Source organism: Oncorhynchus mykiss, chromosome 17 (genome assembly GCF_057628025.1).
Source record: "Oncorhynchus mykiss isolate SJ-2025 chromosome 17, ASM5762802v1, whole genome shotgun sequence".
In the NCBI taxonomy this organism is placed as follows: Eukaryota; Metazoa; Chordata; class Actinopteri; order Salmoniformes; family Salmonidae; genus Oncorhynchus; species Oncorhynchus mykiss.
In genome coordinates, this window is record NC_143038.1 from 14,091,267 (window position 1) to 14,109,687 (window position 18,421).

Consider the following 18,421-nt stretch of genomic DNA (forward strand, 5'->3'; position numbering starts at 1 on the left):
CTTATAACACTGTGTTATAGTCTCCCACCATAATGATTTGATCGTTTGTTGCATGTAAGTTCAATAGGTTGGTGTAAATATTTTCGATGAAGTGTGGATAATCCTCGACCATATAGTTTGGACCATATAGATTAATGAGCCAAATCTGTTTTTCATCCACTTTCATACTCAAACCTTGCGGATCATTTGACTGTTTGCACTTTCAGAGCTACATTTTTGTTCATTATTATTATCATTACACCGTTTGAGTTCCTTTGTCCATGACAGAAAATGATTCCACCACCCCCATTCCTTTTCCCACGGAACTTCATCTAAAAAATGTAGAGTGAGTTTCCTGTGAACGGTATAGGGGAGACCGGGATGGTTGTTACACTTTTCACCTTTTGGTCAGTTTCTCAATGATCGTTTATGGTAGTGTATTCCAAACGTGATACAAACAACCTGCATCTGTCCTTTACAAATTGGTGTGGTTTATTATACAGTGTATGTAAATCAAAGTGCAAATCATGGTGTTGTCTTAAATACAAGGAGTGAAGTGTTACAATTTACCCCATGATCTGGGTTAGTTATAACAGTGAATTGTAACAGAATGAAAAAGTGCATAACTCATGTCATGCAACTAATTATTGAACTCCTTTATTGAGACCATGAGAGTAACATTGCCATATTTAACATTTTGTTGGGCAGAAATATTAATAAATATCAATAATAAAATGTTTATTTTACTCTCCACTAAATAGTATTTCTCAACCAAACAACAACGAGGCTAAACTAAACACCTGAACGTTTGTGGTGTGTGTGTGTGTGTGTATGTGTGTGACTGAATGTTGGACATGTTCACTTAATCCGAGTCACAGTTGTGACACTGGTATGGTTGTCCTGGGGTACAGGCTTGTGGGTCCATAATTTGCATTCCCAGCAATTCACCCAGACCTCCTTGGACTTGGAATTGTTAAAGTGCTCCTTGCACACAATGCAGAAGTTTTCATCATTGGAGGAATCTGAACTTTCTAGTTCAATGTGCTTTGTTTCGAAGACGCACTACTTCGTCCACTACCCTAGCCTGCTACTTGCCTATGGAACTTTGATCCACCAGTCCACCATGCGATTTGAAGCGGAACACCAATATTTCAACAGGCTCTCAGCAGTTGTGGGAAACTTTCAAAATAGAACGAAGAAGACCCTTGCAAAAATACATCAGCTCAGACAATGTTGGGAGCAAACCAACAGCAACTGCCTTGGCAACACAACAACACACTGTGCGGACACAAGAGATGTCCCACTGCATGCACTTCTAAACTCTACCGTGGAGTATCAGATAGTGCCAGATTCGGAGAAGCCATCAGAGAAAAAAGTGTCACCAAGACAAAGTCCATTGCAGTGAACAACGTGCGATACAATGTAAGAGACTATCTGGTCATCAACACTGTCCATTCAGATGAGATCCCTGTGTTCATGGAAGTGTGTGGAATATACAGTTTCCTTGGTGCTTGTGTGGTAAAGTACTACTACCAGGCAGTTTCAACAGCCATCACCACGCATACATGGTTCAACATAGTCAACAATGGATTGCTACAAGGCCTGATGAGGAGATAGATTTCCATGGGTTAGATGGATACAGGGACCCAGAGGGAAGAGTATCCATTCAACTCGGGCCACTAGATTGCAGTTAGTTCAAATGTATTGATTCACTTAAGCACAACACACTTTTGTTTTCACATTTTCATATGCTTTTCCTATTGTGATATGCCCTGACCAGAACACCAAATTGATGTCATTGGACCAAAGAATGGTGGAGCAACTCGTTCCAATTATCAAAGTTTGAATCAAAAATCACAAAATGATTTGGAGAATCTAAAAGCTGTAAATCGATAAGTCAATCTATGACTGTCATCTGCGTCATTGATTTTATCACACTGATCCTATTCCAAATCTCTGCTCTTTTTTTTTTGCTTTTTGAGCACGAAAGTGAAAGCATTTATATTATTATTGTTAGCTCACAGCTGCAGCAAACAGACCAGCAAAATTAGCCAACATCTGTCCAGCAAAATGAGACACCAATTGGCCTTTAGCATGACATATCAACTGGCCAGCAACAGGACACATCAATCAACCAAAGTTTCGCCGTCTGTGTTTAGACTTCCAGAATTTCCAGCCGTATTAAAAGTTACTTTAAAAAGCAGCATTAGTGAAAAGCACAATGCTGTTCATTCAGAAATGTCTTCTGGGAATTGATAAGGGGATAAATGACCAAATATTGTATGAATGGCAAACTTTTTGCTGTAGAGCGAGATAGGGGAGACCAGATATTCCTGTGATGTCTGCAAGTGAGATTTCTGTGACTTTTAAAGTCAATACAACGTGTGATTTGTGACTTACAAGGTACCCACTCAATGTCATTTGTATTGTTATTAATAATAGAATACATGGGACATAAAAAGCTTCTAACACCCTAAAAAGGTTATTTGAGGAACCTGTTTTAAAGGTTCCTCAGGGAAAGGTTCCTGGAAGTACCTTTGGTGGTTCCACCGGTGTGGAACTCATAAAGGTGTCTCCATGAACCCTTTTATTTTAGAGTGGGTGTACTTCTAAATGTGTAAATCAGGTGCGCGTCTTTACTCAACATTGACAGGAGCGCTCCAAACAAAAGACAACCAATAAAATTGACAAAACTCATAAACGGAATGAAATAAACCAAAACGTGTTTCTTACAAGTGTAGTATAGGTTGTGAGCCCTGCAAACAACGTAGCCACTCCGACAAAGAGAACGGCAAACGACTAAAAAATAATATTGAATGCATCAGCGGAAATTACCGTAACCAAAGAAACATTGTAGATTAGAAATGATGGGAATGACCTGTTAATGTAGGCTACTACTAGTGACATGTAATGGGGAATTGATAGGCACTAACATCAAAGGGCAAACAATGAACACAATGAAGATATGAAACAATGAATGTGCACAAAATGGTTGGAGAGCGCATTCTAGAGAGAGATGTGCATTGTGCATCTTAGCCACGCTCCCTTTCTTCTTGGGCCGTGGCATCCCTGTGGCCTCCTCAATGGATTAGTCCACTGAGACAGGCGTGAATCATACAGGTGTCTCATGTGGCATGAAAAAAGAAACCATTTGCTACAACAACAAAACATATTGGTCGACCAACAGCCTATCTACCACATATTCAGAGCTATATATGCTGGAAAGTTTTGGGTTAATTTGACACCACCTGATGATACTGGACAGTTTCATCGCAATCTCTTCATTCAAAGACTCAATCATGGACACTCTTACTGACAGTTGTGCCTGCTTTGCGTGATGCATTGCTGTCTCTACCTTCTTGCCCTTTGTGCTGTTGTCTGTGCCCAATAATGTTTCTACCATGTTTTGTGCTGCTACCATGTTGTGTTGCTACCATGCTGTGTTGTCATGTGTTGCTGCGTTGGTATGTTGTCATCTTAGGTCTCTCTTTATGTAGTGCTATGTTGTCTCTCTTGTTGTGATGTGTGTTTTGTCCTATATTTATATTGGATTTATTTTGTATTTTTAATCTCAGGCCCCCGTCACCGCAGGAGGCCTTTTGCCTTTTGGTAGGCCGGCATTGTAAATAAGAATTTGTTCTTAAAACTGACTTGCCTAGTTAAATAAAGGTTAAATAAAAAAATACCTTAACTGCTGCTAACTCACTAAAGGCCAAGCTATGAAAGCTGCCATAGCTCAGGGATGGTAAAATCCACCATTCAAGGGCCTAAATGTCTCCTAATTCTCTTTTGCCCGGTGCCTCATTGAATGAAAGTAATAAGTCATTTTTGTATTATTTATTGGATGATGAATTGTTTTATTTATGATGTAAGCTGTTGATACGATCCTAATAAATACAAATACACACAACTCTTATTGGACAAGTTCAGATGTTCCCTTCCTGTTTCACTCCATTTTGGACAGTTATCTTCCGTTTCATGCCAAATGAACACGACCCTGTGTTTCTTTCTCCTACATCGATTGGTCTCCTCAGGCTGAATAGGAGCTGCGCTGTGTTTTCGTCCCAGGTTTAGTGCTGTACATTTTTCTCGTGGATTTCGGAATATCGCTTAAACTTCAAACTCGGTTGCCTGGCTACCCAAACTCCTTGCTCCGGCCAAACGTTATGCCATGGAGGAACTCAGTTTGAGTCATCAGGCAGCCAATCCGGACCTTTGCGGATCACAACCAGCGGACAAGGACCTTGTCTCCGTCTTCGATGGAGTAGAACTGCAGCGGTTTCAGGTCGTTGTCGATCTCAATCTCTTTGCCCTCCATCTGAGGAAAGACAAATGTCGTTTTAGGGAGCCCATTCCACTGCTAAGAAAGTGGGACTGTACCATTGGTCTATAAACAGATTCACCTATGAGTGGCGAGGATAGGTTAGGTTACACCAACACAGAAATAAAACTAGACTGTGGGCTAGTCTAGGTGAGTAAGACCATTTCACCTAGTCTATTTAGACCCCTTTACCTTTGAGGTAGTATAGAGCAGTTGCTGTTGTCAGTAAACTTCTTTACCTTTGAGCTTGTGTAGGAGAGTTTCAACTCAGCACCCGGTATCTTTAGCAGTCTGTAGAGCAGGCCCTTCACTTTCTGAACGATCATGGAATCTAAAACACATCAAAAGAGTGGAGTGACCCCTGAATATCTTTATTAAAATGCAATTGGTTACAGTCACCTCACTTCAAATCAGGGTCCCGACCTCCTTGCATATTTTGCATTGTTATTTGAAAGCACAGTCAGAAATGACCGAGGGAGAAACATTAAGAGGAACAGACATTTACCAGGGGCTATATCTGAGTCTGGCACATGTGAAAAGTCCACTAACATCCATGCACATGTCAATTCATTAGCTTAGCTACTGAACATAATATGATAATAATAATAATATTAAATGCCATCTAACTAGCTGATGAAGACAGGTGGGAGCCTTTACCTGGGAGTTTCTTCACCACAGATTTTCGGTCCGTCTCATCTGGACAAACAAATGTTATGCCTGGTGGGGGAGGTTTGAAATGCTATATTACTCTTAAGAACTAATTAAGCAATAAGGCCCGAGGGGGTGTGGCATATGGCCAATATACCACGGCTAAGGACTGTTCTTACGCACAACACAACGTGGAGGGCCTGGACACAGCCATTAGCCGTGGTATATTGGCCATATATCACAAACCCCCAAGGTGCCTTATTGCTATTATAAACTGGTTACCAACATAATTAGAGCAGTAAAAAAAAAATATGTTTTGTCATACCCGTGGTATACGGTCTGATATACAGTACCACGGCTTTCAGCCAAATCAGCATTCAGGGTTTGAACCACCATAATGCAATTTAGATACGCCGACTCATCTCCTGGGTAAATATTTCAATGTGTGTATTGGGTCACGGCACATGCAGTTCTGGGAATGAGATTATTACCGTTTATTAGCAAATCGTTAAAAAAATCTAATTAATTCCAATCCTGCTCTTGCGGGCCACACTTTTGTTTATGCCCTAGACAGCCGATTTAGACTTATTAAATGTTTGATAATGAGTTGCTTAGTGGAATCCGGTGTGTAGTGCTAGGGCAAAAATCCCAGGACCAGGATTACGTAACACTGCTTTACACGAATGTGTGCAGCCCGGGAATTTGTAACTTGACGCATCTACACAGGATCGCCATTTTGCATAGCGAATTGCGTTCTTGCGTTGTGTACTGTATAAATTAGACTTAAGAGAAGTGAGGAGGACTCACTTAAGAGCTGGTTTTTCAGTGCAAATGGCTCCTGCTTCTTCAGTTCGCTGTCTTCTGGAGCTCCGTATTCTGAAAAACAAAAGAAAAATCGAGCCTCTCTTGTCAATTCATTGAACTTATAATGACTACAGGGCGGGAATTAGGATCACCACTGTCTCTTTGTAAGAGTGACATGGGCTGCGTTGTATCACTTCTTCCTCGGGATATGGGTAGCAGTACGGCAGATGTTTTTTTCTTCAGAAATGCCTACAGACGAGTAGATATAGGGTGGGCTGTACCACTTCTCAGTCTGAAATAGGGTGTTGCCGGGGAAACCTTGGAAGGAATGTACCACTCTTGACTCACTCTGTATGAGACTCTGATAGCGGGGGTGCTGTGCGGTGAATTCAGCACTGGGGCGGTTCTGCTGGGGGTCTCGGTGTCCTCCGGATGCCAGCCACTCTAGCCCGAACATCTTGCAGTAGTCCAGCTCCGCCCCCCTCCTGTCCTCAGGCAGGACCTACAGGTAACCACGGTAACAAGGAAAGAGAATGGAGGATTTCAGCAAGAACATCTGCAAACACTGATGTATTCATAGTGGGAGATGCTAGAAGGAAACATATATAGCTTTAAAGGAACATTTCACAATGTCTAGATAAAAGTTGTGTAGCTCCAGCTACTATATGCCTCAATCTCAAATGAAGATATCGTAAGCACTAATTTCCTGGTTTTCTTCGGTGCATATCTTTTCCATTCATTTGGGATGGAGGCATAGAGCTGGATCAATCACTGTGATTATTTTAGGTTTGCGTGCGCAGTGGCTGACCATTAATCACACCAGTATAAATTACATGTCGGCCATGTGGGGATCAACTGTAAGAAGCTGGATCTGTTGTTCAGAACCGGGTAAATTAAAATGGAGCTTAATGAACACACCCAGGTTTGGCGGTAGCGTTAAAACAGATGACGGGGCCTCACCGTCCACCTATTGAGGGCCTCCAGCCGGCCCACCCTGGCAATAAGCAGCTGCATGGCCGTGCCGGGGTTCCTTTCCTGGCTCAGCAGGGGGTTCTGCCGACACGACAACCGGACCAGGCTCTGCAGCTTCTCTAGCTCGTTTATTACCGACCACTGTGTGTGTCAATGAATGTGTCCGTGAGTGAATGAGATTGTAAGAGTGTGTTGGTGGGTGTGTGTGCGATTATTTAAATTGTTGTACGTATTGCCGTGTCAGTGTGTAAGCACAAGCGAGTATACGTGTAGGGTTGAGAGAGAGAGAGAGAGAGAGAGAGAGAGAGAGAGAGAGAGAGAGAGAGAGAGAGAGAGAGAGGAGATAAAGGGTTGAGTTAGAAGGATTTCACATTCATATCCATCTTCACAGAACAAGTATTAACTTTTTGCAGACTAGTGACATTCATCAAATTTGTTTAGTAATTAATCATTTATATATCCGGATATATTTCACTACGATCAAATCTTTCTTAGACAACGCTCACCTCTGAAATGTTGTTGCTGTTAACTGCGAGACTTTTCAGGGCAGGAAACATAGCCGTTTTGCAACCTTCAGAAGACGTGATAAAATAATAAATTTACAGAGTCTTACCAGTATACTCAATGCCCATCTTTCGCCCTTACAGTTCTACACATTGTCAAATGCATGTGTCATCGAAACATATCCACATGCATCTTCTGGGATCTTGTTCAACTACCTCTACTGCTATGCTAATTCAACTTGACTTCCATTAATAACAAACACGTCAAAAAAAAGGTCACGTTTTTTTTTCTCCAAATGATGTCCGACGTAAACTTTACCAGGCATTGCGTCATCAAACCGCAAGGTTGACAAACCAGTCTTAGACATATTTAGATTCTCCAGTCTGAAATTCATGAAAAGCACGGATGTAAAAGGTTACACTTTATGGCAAATTACATTATAAATGCTACATAAGTTATTATAAATGACACAAATGCTTATTCATTGAAATGTCCTTGTTTGTAAAGATTAGCATTTATTAGGATAATAGTATACATTTTGTTGTTGTTGATAATGCTCATGAAAGTAAAGCTAACAACAGGGCTATGTCATTTGTCATACGGTGTAGTGAACAGTTATGAGAAGTGTCTGTGTTGGAACCGTTATGCCCGCTCTTACCTAGGCAGTTCGCCAATACTCAGTACGGTTCCATCAACCAAAGGGTTTGTTGAGAGATCCAAAACTGTCAAAGACTGTAAGACATCGTTAGGCCTGTGCAAAAGAGGCGGAAATACAAGTCAGTCCTATATGTTGCTTTAGAAATAAAATTAAAAAATACATTGAAACGGAGACCCAAAATGGACAGCTAAAACCTTACTTCTGTAGCTCAGTGATGTCATTCTCAGAGGCGTAGAGCTCTTCCAGCAGTGGCCACATGGGGGCGCACTCAAGCAGCTAACAGATCAACACCAAAGGGAGATGGATAAATGTAGAGACTCAGCATTTCGATCAGTTCTTCTCATTTCATTAGGCCTTCACATGTTTGCACCAGCTCATTAATTAACATATTGTGCGCTGCAACTTAATTATCTATTACCGTATTAACGGGTACAAAAACACCTTTAAAAATAAAATCTGCCTACAATATTGTATTTACTTCACATGGGATCGATCCGAATGAATCTTTCATCAATTCCTCACACCCTATCTCTTTGCCTCCTCAACCATATTGGTGGATAAAATCCAAGGTTCTTCCTCACCAGCCTTCTTTTCCAACGGGTTTTGAGAAGGATGTAAGTATAGAGACCCATAATAATTAAGGGAAAGGTACAGGGGTACAGGGCTGTCACCTGAGGCCACGTGAGGGCACAGTTGGTGAGGGAAAGGACCCTGAGGCAGGAGAAGGCCCGGGGTCGCACCGTAGGGTTGGAGGGCACACGCAGTCTGTTGTGGCTGAGGGGAAAGAGGACAAGAGAGACAGTCATTGAGGGGATCAGAGTTAGAGAAAAGTGAGGCACAAAAACACACACACATCATTTTATTCAGCGTGGTCTACCTGAGCTGAAGCTCTTTGAGTTCCTCCATCTGCTCAGTGACGGCCATCACGTCGTCCCAACAGCACAGGAGGTTCCCACACAGGTCCAACATCAGCACGTCTGACAGGGACCATTAAGGATGCAGTAGAAGTGCACCTTCAGCTAAATGTCCAATCAACGCTTCCCCAAGCTAATTCAATTGGGTGGGTGGACCGTACATTTACTAATGGGGTTGTGTCCCAAATAACACACACATTCGCTAAAGTGCACTACTTTTGACCAGAGCCCTAGTCAAAAGTAGTGCACTATATCGGGAAAAGGGGTGCCATTTGGGACGCAAACATGGTGTAAAGTAGCTACATATCACAGTAAGTTCAGGTCAGAGAAGTGCACTCAAGTATTATTGTTTTTAAATTTGATTTTTTAAAACATTTTTACCCCCTTTTCTCTCCCCAATTTCATGGTATCCAATTGTTAGTAGTTTACTGTCTTGTCTCAACGCTACAACTCCCGTACGGACTCGGGAGAAGCGAAGGTCGAGAGCCATGCGTCCTCCGAAACACAACCCAACCAAGCCGCACTGCTTCTTAACACAGCACGCATCCAACCCGGAAGCCAGCCGCACCAATGTGTCGGAGGAAACACCGTACACCTAGCGACCTGGTCATTGTGCACTGCGCGCGGCCCGCTACAGAAGTCGCTAGTGCGCGATGAGATAAGGATATCCCTGCCGGCCAAACCCTCCCTAACCCGGACGACGCTAGGCCAATTGTGCATCGCCCCATGGACCTCCCGGTTGCGGCCGGCAGCGACAGAGCCTGGGCTCGAACCCAGAGTCTTTGGTGGCCACCCGGGAGGCCCGCACTCAAGTATTATTAACATGAACAATTTCATATGATTGACAGTTGTAACTTTTTGGACATAAGCACTTATTTAGCTAATTAAAAGCTACTAAATGAAAGGATACGGGGAGTGGTGTTTCGGATTTCATTTGCAGGGCCCGGGCTGGAAACCTCGCACAACCTCAGTGCAACATCGGTCAGGTTTTCCACCCTGCGGAGGAGCACAGATGACAACAACGCATTTCACTGAATAAGTACAGATGACTGCAGATCAGACAAGTGAAACTCTGTTGGAGTGTGGTGGAGTTCAACAGTCCCAACTCCAGTGCCTACTTTTTGTAACCATTCTTTACTTAATATTTATTGAGCCTTTATTTAACCAGGGTTTCTAACCCTTTAGGTTAGAAACCTATTTTGCGAGGGGGGCCTGATACTGGCATCCTCTGGTATAGGTGGCATGCTTTAACAATATTCCAAACAGTATATACAGAGTTGACCGTACAAATAAGCACACTTTGGGACAGATTCCCGGAGTCAGATTAAGCCTAGTCCTTGACTAAAATGCACTCTCACTCTCAGGCTCCAAAGCCTTGTTGTCCCCTTACTTTTGTTTCTCTGTGATGGCCTCGAAGCCCACCATCTCCACCGTCCTCGTGGAGATCTGGATCTCCTCTCCCAAGACCTGCTGGACCTCCATCTCGTAACGCCGCCTGATGGCCGTCAGGTAGTCCACCCCGAAGCTGGCCTTCTTGGGCCGGACGAAAGAGCCTCCCTTCGGGTGCCTTAGGTGGGGTGGAGGGGGTGAGAACCTTTATCTGAGAGCAGCAAAACACATAATGGCCACATTCCAAACCCCAAAAAATTGTGTTTCCTGTTTCCTTTTTTTGAGGGTGGAGACTTCATTTTTACCGGAACTCTCAATTTCTAACACGTATGAACACAGAAATTAATCACGCAGCTGACCAAATTACGCTATATTTGACAGAGAGGGTTAACAGAGGGTTAACAGAGATTAGGATGACACCTATCTCAACAGGTCAGTGTAATTTCATGCTACCATCATTGTGATACTAGATAGGGTTTACTTTACCTGCAAGTGAAGTAGTGGACACCTTCATGGCTGCCATCGTGCTTGCCTCGATCAGGGTTGTCCCACTCCACACCAAGCCACAACCCTAAGCACAGAGGCATTGGTAAGCACAGGCACTGAATAAGTACTTGGTTATAGTACATGACCAACAATAATGCAGAATTTCTCTCAAACAGTTCTGCCACACCCACTGTGGATAACACTTATGTTACTTTGCCTATTATATCCATATCCCAAGCAGTCTGTAGCTAGTTAGCTTACCTGCAGTTGGTGGTACAGTGCCAACAAACCGCACCGTGCCACGCTCCCCGTCACAAGCCACCCGTCTCCCCACTGCGTCTGATGGAAGGCATTCGTGCATGGTGGTGGGTTGTGTCTGGTCAGGGACTCTCATTGTACTCACTGTATCTATAACGTTGGATATAATTCTACCTATATATGTACAATGAAAAAGAATGAGCAGGTAAAGCCTTCTGTACTTACTGTACTTTGACAGCGCTGTTTAAGAAAGAGTTAGGTAATACCGTTATAGTAGCTAGCTGAAATACTTGCTGTCATGTCAACTCCCAGGAAACTGTGATGTTGTTTAGCTTTATTTGCTTGGCTAGCTAGATTAGCTACAACAAATATCTTCACTGCCAAAGAAACACGAGTACCACTTATCCACAGAATCAATATGCTGTTATTTCCAAATATTTATTTGAAAGTTACCTTTATCAGAGAGTGTTGGTCATATTACGCAGCAGCATAAATAATCACAGCTCACAACCTCCCGACAGGAAGTAACTGAATATGATGATGCACACGTTTGTCGTACAAGTTTGATAGATTATTAATGATGAAGTTATCGGCAATAAACGTTATTTTAGTATCATTATTTAAATAGCTATCATCGTTATAATCAGGTAACAATCAATGCATCTATATTTAGATCACTGGATGAAAGAGCTAGATATGATGATACAGCTAGCTAGCTGTATGATACAGCTAGGAACCATTTACAATTGCGTTGTGCATGGTAGGATATAATTAGGTGAAGGACAGGCCTTCGTTGAGTAAAGCGTGAGGAAATAGCTACAGTTCTTTTTGGAATCAACAAATAGTTCTAATGAGATGTGTTCATTATAACTTCCCGTCAACTTATTTTCATGATAAAAAGCACGTTTTTATAAGATTGTCTCATCATTCAAACCAGCTGGGATCGACCATCGAGAACTGACCATGAAAAATAAACTTTCTGGAAAGAGGTTAGTCTCCATTCCACGAGTGTCCGCATGTAACTAACGTTAATACTAATTATGTTCAATTTGTACATTGTTGGAAATACAAGGTAGTTGGGGAAACTCACACTGTGTATTACACTGAACTAACATTTTATCGCAACATGTAAAGTGTTGGTCCCATGTTTCATGAGCTGAAATATGATCCCAGAAATGTTCCATATGCACAAACATATTTCTCTCAAATATTGTGCACACATTTGCGCACGAAGGACTGCGGGCTCTCCCGACATGAGTACGACATTTAAGCGTGTTAACCCTCGCAAGGCTGCCAGCCTAGATGCTGATCCTCAACACATGGGCCCAACAAGGGTGCGTGCTCAGCCCCCTCCTGTACTCCCTGTTCACCCATGACTGCATGGCCACGCACACCTCCAACTCAATCATCAAGTTTGCAGACAACACAAGAGTAGTAGGCCTGATTACTAACAATGATGAGACCGCCTACAGGGAGGAAGTGAGGGCCCTGGGAGAGTGGTGCCAGGAAAATAACCTCTCACTCAATGTCAACAAAACAAAGGAGCTGATTGTGGACTTCAGGAAACAGCAGAGGGAGCACGCCCCTATCCACATCGATGGGACCGCAGTGGAGAAGGTGGAAAGCTTCAGGTCCCTCTGCGTACTCGTCACTGATGATCTGAAATGGTCCACCCACACAGACAGTGTGGTGCAACAGCGACTCTTCAACCTCAGGAGGCTGAAGAGATTTGGCTTGGCCCCTAAAACCCTCAAACTTTTACAGGCGCCCAATTGAAAGCATCCTGTCGGGCTGTATCACCGCCTGGTACGGCAACTGCCCAACGCATCACCAGGGACAAACTACCTGCCCTCCAGGACACCTACAGCACCCAATGTCACAGGAAGGCCATTTGGTAGTCCGTTCTTGTGGGCCGCTAAGGAGTATTGGTGTCTTTGAGGGGTGTTTGGCCTGGTTTGCTAACTACCTCTCTCAAAGAGTGCAGTGTATAAAGTCAGAACCTGTTGTCTCAGCCACTGCCTGCCTGTCACCAAGGGTGTACCCCAAGTCTCGATCCTAGGCCCCACACTTTTCTCAATTGACATCAACAACATAGCTCAGGCAGTAGGAACCTCCTCCTCGGATTTTGTGTTAAACGCTCTACAACAAAGCTTCTTAGTGTCCAACAATCTTTCTCTGCCCTTAACCTTGTTCTGAACACCTCCAAACCAAAGGTCATGTGGTTTGCTAAGAATAATGCCCCTCGGCAGGGAAGGGTGCTCTAGAGCGGCTAGATATTCTTCACTATTCGGCTATCAGATTTGCCACCAATGCTCCTTATAGGACACATCACTGCACTCTATACTCCTCTGTAAACTGGTCATCACGGTATACCCATCGCAAGGCCCAGTGGTTGATGCTTATTTATAAAACCCTCTTAGGCCTCACTCACCCCATCTGAGATTTCAACTGCAGCTGTCTTCCTTCAAATACAACACCCGTTCTGCCAGTCACATTTTGTTAAAGGTTCCCAAAGCATACACATCCCTGGGTCGCTCGTCTTTGCAGTTCACTGCAGCTAGCGACTGGAACGAGCTGCAACAAACATTCAAACTGGACCGTTTAATCTCAATCTCTTCATTCAAAGACTCAATCATGGACACTCTTACTGACAGTTTACTGACAGTCACTCTTCATCTTGTCGTGATGTGTGTGTGTGTTGTCCTATATTTTTGTTTAATTTATTTTTAATCCCCCGTCCCCACAGGTCTTTCGCTTTTTGGTAGGCCGTCATTGTAAATAATAATTTGTTCTTAACTGACTTACCTAGTTAAATGAAATAAAATATAGTTGTGAATTGTTATACTACTGCACTGTTGGAGCTAGGAACACAAGCATTTCGCTACACCTGCAATAACATCTGCTAAATACACTACCGTTCAAAGGTTTGGAGTCACATAGAAATGCCCTTGTTTTCCATGAAATCATACATGAAATTAGTTGCAAAATGAATAGGTAATATAGCCAAGACGTTGACAAGGTTATAAATAATTCATTTTAATTGAAATGATAGTGTCCTTCAAACTTTGCTTTTGTCAAAGAATCCTCAATTTGCAGCAATTACAGCCTTGCAGGCCTTTAGCATTCTAGTTGTCAATTTGTTGAGGTTATCTGAAGAGATTTCACCCCATGCTTCCTGAAGCACAAGTTGGATTGGCTTGATGGACACTTCTTACGTACCATACGGTCAAGCTGCCTCCCACAACAGCTCAATAGGGTTGAGATCCGGTGACTGTGCTTGCCACTCTATTATAGACAATTGGCATTCGGACTGCAGGAATATCCAGAGCTGTTGCCAGAGAATTGAATGTTAATTTCTCTATTATAAGCCTCATTCAACGTCGTTTTACAGAATTTGGTAGCACATCCAACCACCCTCACAAGTGCAGACCACGTGTACAGCATAATGTGGGAGAGCATTTTGTTGATGTCGACATTGTGAACAGAGTGCCCCATGGTGGGGTTGTGGTACTGTATGGGCAGGCATAAACTACGGACAACGAACACAATTGCATTTTATCGATGGTAATTTGAATGCACAGAGATACGACAATTGGCCTCTCGTCGTGGTGACATTAATCAGTCGCCAACACCATGTTTCAGCATGATAATGTGCGGCACCATGTCTCTGTACACAATTCCTGGAAGCAGAAAATGTTCAGTTCCATGGCTTGCATACTCAGACATGTCACCCGTTGAGCATGTTTGGGATGCTCTGGATCTACGTGTACGACAGCTTGTTTCCAGGTCCCGCTATATTCAGCAACTTCGCACAGCCATTTAAGAGTGGGACAATATTCCACAGGCCACTTTGCAAAGGAGATGTCATGTTGCATGAGGTAAATGGTGGTCACACTAGATACTGACTGGTATTCTGATCTACGGCCCTACCTGTCACCAACAGATGCATATCTGTAGTCCCAGTCATGAAATCCGTAGAGTAGGGCCTAATTAATCTATTTCAATTGACTATCATATGAAGTGTAACTCAGTAAAATCATTCAAATTGTTTCATGTTGCGTTTTATATTTTTCTTCCATAAGTTGCTTCTAGTCAGCAACCAATTTGTTTTAGTATCTCAATGGCACTGGATAGCCTACCTTTTGATTGTGTGTTACCTCTATGGATGTTCAGGAAATGCTTATGAAGATGTCTTTTTGTAGCAATAAATATTACACGTACCTTGGCATCCATGCACATCTAGCTACCTAATGCAGCACTGTGGTAGTGAACTGCTGCAGTATCTCATGAGTCTAACAATGTTACTTGTTTTTCCTTAGTGAGGGGCCATCTGTGGACAAACAGTCCATGGACTATGTAGTGGGATCAGTATCGGGCAGCTTGTTTCCAAAGGAGTCTGCATCCAGCTCGGGATCTTTATCTGCCTTGTTCCAAGCTGCGCCAGTAGTTGACACACTGTTCTTTGTTCCTGCTCCTAAGGTAAGGCCATAAGTCCCAAGGAAAGGATGCACAGCTCAGGTCTTTTAATGCTGCAGCCCAGCTCATTTTTGTTTTCCAGGATACCAAGGCCATGTTCAGTAGAGAAAAGGTTTTTGAAATATGTGAAACGGCGTTTCTACCTGTCCACTAAGAAACACACACTTTCGCTTTCCGTTTCAAAATGATGATCAGTGTCCAGTAGGGACGTAATGGGGAGGTATTATCTGGAAAACCAACAGGACTACAGAGCTTGAGGGCCTGAGTCGTGTACCCTTGCTAGAGTCTTCTGTGTTTGCCAACTGAGTGAAATTATAATGTAACTTTTTCTTCCCTTCATAGCCTGAACCGAGGAGCGTGGAGGTGAAGGAAGGCGCAGTCACAAAAGTCCCGAACAACCAGAAACAAACGAAGAAAGCTGCAAAGGACAAATCGGCTGCAGACCTAAATCTAGAAAACAGGTGAGCGATTAAAAAAGTAAATGACATGCAAAAGAATATGCACGAGATGTAGATTGATAGTTAAAGCTCTCTCTCTCTCTCGCTTTCAGAGAAAGTGCGTTACAAAATGCTGACGAAGATGAACAGGTCCCAAAGATGCCCAAGAAGACTAAAAGGAAAGCTGTTGAGATGGAAGAAGGGGGTGCGACAGAGGAGGAGGAAAGGCAGACAAAAAAACAGAGGACTGGAGCCCAAATTGCGGCGGAGAGGGTAAAGCAGAAACGAACCGTGTTTGTCGGCAACCTTCCTGCCAGCTGCACAAAGAAGGTAACAGCAGCCCCAGTCGTTATAAACAGTGACCATAATCTCATTGATTAGGTATGTCGAAAGCAGACCCGGGTTTAAATCTCATGTGAAAATACAAATATGCCTTATGTTCCTTCCAAACGGTTTCTCCGTTTGGTTTTTCAGACACTACAGCTTGTCTTCAAGGATCAGGGAGCCATTGAAAGCATTCGATTTCGATCCGTGGTAAGTACTCCATTCGCTGTATTAGATTAATCTAATACCCATCAGACAATATGAGTGCTCATTTCCACTAGGGTTGAGCTTCCTGAAAGCTTCATAGTAATGGATGAAAGATGATACAACGCTTTCTGAAGACTCAACCCTGATCGGTGAAGCTAAAACATGGCATTTTTCTTGCAGGTAAGAGAGGATCCGTCTATGTCACGCAAAGTAGCAGCTATTCAGTAAGTTCCCCTGAATTTTTAACCATGAGAAATGCTAACACTGATTGAATGGGAGTTTATCCGTGGTAACATGACGCATGTATTCGAGTACTTTTTGCTGTTGCTTTCCCTTTCCAGACGTAAGGTTCACCCAAAGAAGCAGAGCATCAATGCCTACGTGGTGTTCGAAGCTGAGGAAGGAGCCGAGAAGGCATTGGAAAGGTAGTCCCTGACAAGCATTCAACTTTAATTTTAGCGTGACTGTTTTAAGTTATCATAATCTGGTAAACCCAGAGCTGAAGTCTTGCTTAATTGCATCAGATGCTCTATTACGTTTCCCTTCAGAAATTTGAAAGATGTGAGCGCACCTGCGAAATTGTGATGTCAACAAACAAAAAAACATCTGCATACTAGAACAAAGTTCCTCATTGGTCGTTTTAAATGTTAAATGTTGCAGGAACGGCATGGAGATTGAGAAAAACTTTCACATCCGGGTGGACAGGGTCTCCAAAAGTTCATCGGTAAGGGTGTCCCATGACATTGGATATTTTAAAAACACACCAAGCGTTAAGACCGGTATACTTGCTGGCAATAGAATGCACTTGCTGACAGTTAAGGTCATACATTTGCTTAATCTTTTTTGATTTTGTATAAACTTGTTTGAGGAAGGATGCTGCGACATCTATTGAATAGAATTGTTTCGTCTTTCAGCACGATCACAAGAGGTCAATATTCATTGGAAATCTACCATTCGGTGAGTAACTGAGGGTTTACTTTCCTGTGAACTTGTCAGTCAAAAGGAAACCAATTACATGCAGGTTATTGGGTTCATGTTTCATACGGTATTTCACTTGCAGATATAAACGAATTGCCAGTGCGACAGCACTTTGAGGAGTGTGGCAAGGTGGAGGGGGTGCGGTTGGTGCGGGACAAGAACTCTGGAATGGGCAAGGGCTTCGGCTACATCTTATTCCAGGTGAGGAAATATAACATTTCATATGCACCAGACCCGCTCAGAGATGTTATGTATGCATTTCAAGACGCTTCTTCTCACTGAGCTGGGCCAAGTCTCATACTGCAGCCAATGCTTTGCATGCACACAGTTTGGGTTTAGACTACTACTAATTTGTCTTATGAAACCTCTTTTCTAACTACACCCCTGCATCATCTCTAACGGCTAATGTTTTTGTTGTAGAGCATCGATGCTGTCCAGCTGGCCTTGAAACTAGACAGCTCCAAACTCCTCGGGAGGTCGGTCCGGGTGAAGAGGTCAGTGAAGAAGGAGAAAGAGAAGAAGAAAGTGGTGCACAGAGGGCCTAGAGGGAAAGAAAGAGAAACTAAGGGTGCAGGGAAGGAGCCTACCAAAGGAGGATTTAAGGGGAGACCGGGCCAGGGCGTTCCCCACAACAAATCTTCCGGGAGGCCGCAGGGGAAGGGGCCTCAAATGAAATCGATGGGGAAGCCATTCAAGAAAAGTGCAGGCGAGGCACAGAAAGCCACCACAGGCCCCTCTTCCTTCAAAGGTGAGATGGCCGACCCAAACAGCAAAAAAGCCAAGGCGAAAGCACTGAAGAAGAAACTCAAACCGAGGAAAAGGAATCAGGTTGTACACATTTGATGGTCTGTGCCTTGTGATGCATCGTTAAAGCAGAAAATTTGTTGTAAAATGATCATGGTGTGTAAACGTTCCTGACGTAACATGTTCCTGACGCCCTCCCACATTTCCAGTTGAAACATGGTTGTTTTTTAGGTTGGGGCTGTCCCACCTAATGGTAAGGTTAAACATTCATGAACTATTCTAGACATTATAAAGACTAAATAAAATTTTAGAAGAATCAAAG

At 43.1% G+C, this 18,421-nt stretch overlaps 2 protein-coding genes across 4 annotated transcripts; one reads left to right on the forward strand and one right to left on the reverse strand.

The window, feature by feature from the left end:
- Nucleotides 1-3,804: 3,804 nt before the first annotated feature.
- tbce (tubulin folding cofactor E) lies at nt 3,805-11,658 on the reverse strand. 3 transcript variants are annotated; one of them, XM_021568204.3, is made up of 17 exons: nt 11,387-11,658; nt 10,937-11,107; nt 10,676-10,760; nt 10,191-10,367; nt 9,711-9,796; nt 8,764-8,863; nt 8,558-8,660; nt 8,086-8,162; nt 7,887-7,979; nt 7,547-7,611; nt 7,231-7,295; nt 6,713-6,865; nt 6,101-6,254; nt 5,756-5,824; nt 4,958-5,017; nt 4,540-4,631; nt 3,805-4,297 (listed from the first exon to the last, which is right to left on the reverse strand). In XM_021568204.3, the coding sequence occupies exons 2-17, from the start codon at nt 11,067-11,069 to the stop codon at nt 4,202-4,204; spliced, it is 1,608 nt and encodes a 535-aa protein (XP_021423879.2). In that variant the 5' UTR covers nt 11,070-11,107; nt 11,387-11,658; the 3' UTR covers nt 3,805-4,201. The 3 variants fall into 3 exon arrangements, with proteins under 3 accessions (XP_021423879.2, XP_021423878.2, XP_090061004.1); XM_021568203.3 differs by having other exon boundaries at nt 10,937-11,118; nt 11,387-11,462; XM_090204878.1 differs by lacking the exon at nt 11,387-11,658 and adding an exon at nt 11,200-11,264.
- A 63-nt stretch (nt 11,659-11,721) lies between these two features.
- Nucleotides 11,722-18,421, forward strand: rbm34 (RNA binding motif protein 34). Its single transcript, XM_021568205.3, has 11 exons — nt 11,722-11,922; nt 15,253-15,412; nt 15,752-15,870; nt 15,960-16,176; nt 16,321-16,380; nt 16,558-16,601; nt 16,719-16,802; nt 17,038-17,101; nt 17,292-17,334; nt 17,438-17,556; nt 17,776-18,421. Exons 1-11 carry the CDS (start codon nt 11,897-11,899, stop codon nt 18,196-18,198), a joined length of 1,359 nt encoding a protein of 452 aa, XP_021423880.3. The 5' UTR covers nt 11,722-11,896; the 3' UTR covers nt 18,199-18,421.

Coding starts and splice junctions, on each gene's coding strand:
- tbce (XM_090204878.1), bottom strand. CDS start 11,233: ATGACAGCAAGTATTTCAGCTAGCTACTATAACG. Junction 11,108..11,199: donor TTCAGCTAGCTACTATAACG/GTATTACCTAAC, acceptor GTACATATATAG/GTAGAATTATATCCAACGTT. Junction 7,980..8,085: donor GACATCACTGAGCTACAGAA/GTAAGGTTTTAG, acceptor TCTTTTGCACAG/GCCTAACGATGTCTTACAGT.
- rbm34 (XM_021568205.3), top strand. CDS start 11,897: ATGAAAAATAAACTTTCTGGAAAGAG. Junction 15,871..15,959: donor GACCTAAATCTAGAAAACAG/GTGAGCGATTAA, acceptor TCTCGCTTTCAG/AGAAAGTGCGTTACAAAATG. Junction 16,803..17,037: donor GCCGAGAAGGCATTGGAAAG/GTAGTCCCTGAC, acceptor TAAATGTTGCAG/GAACGGCATGGAGATTGAGA.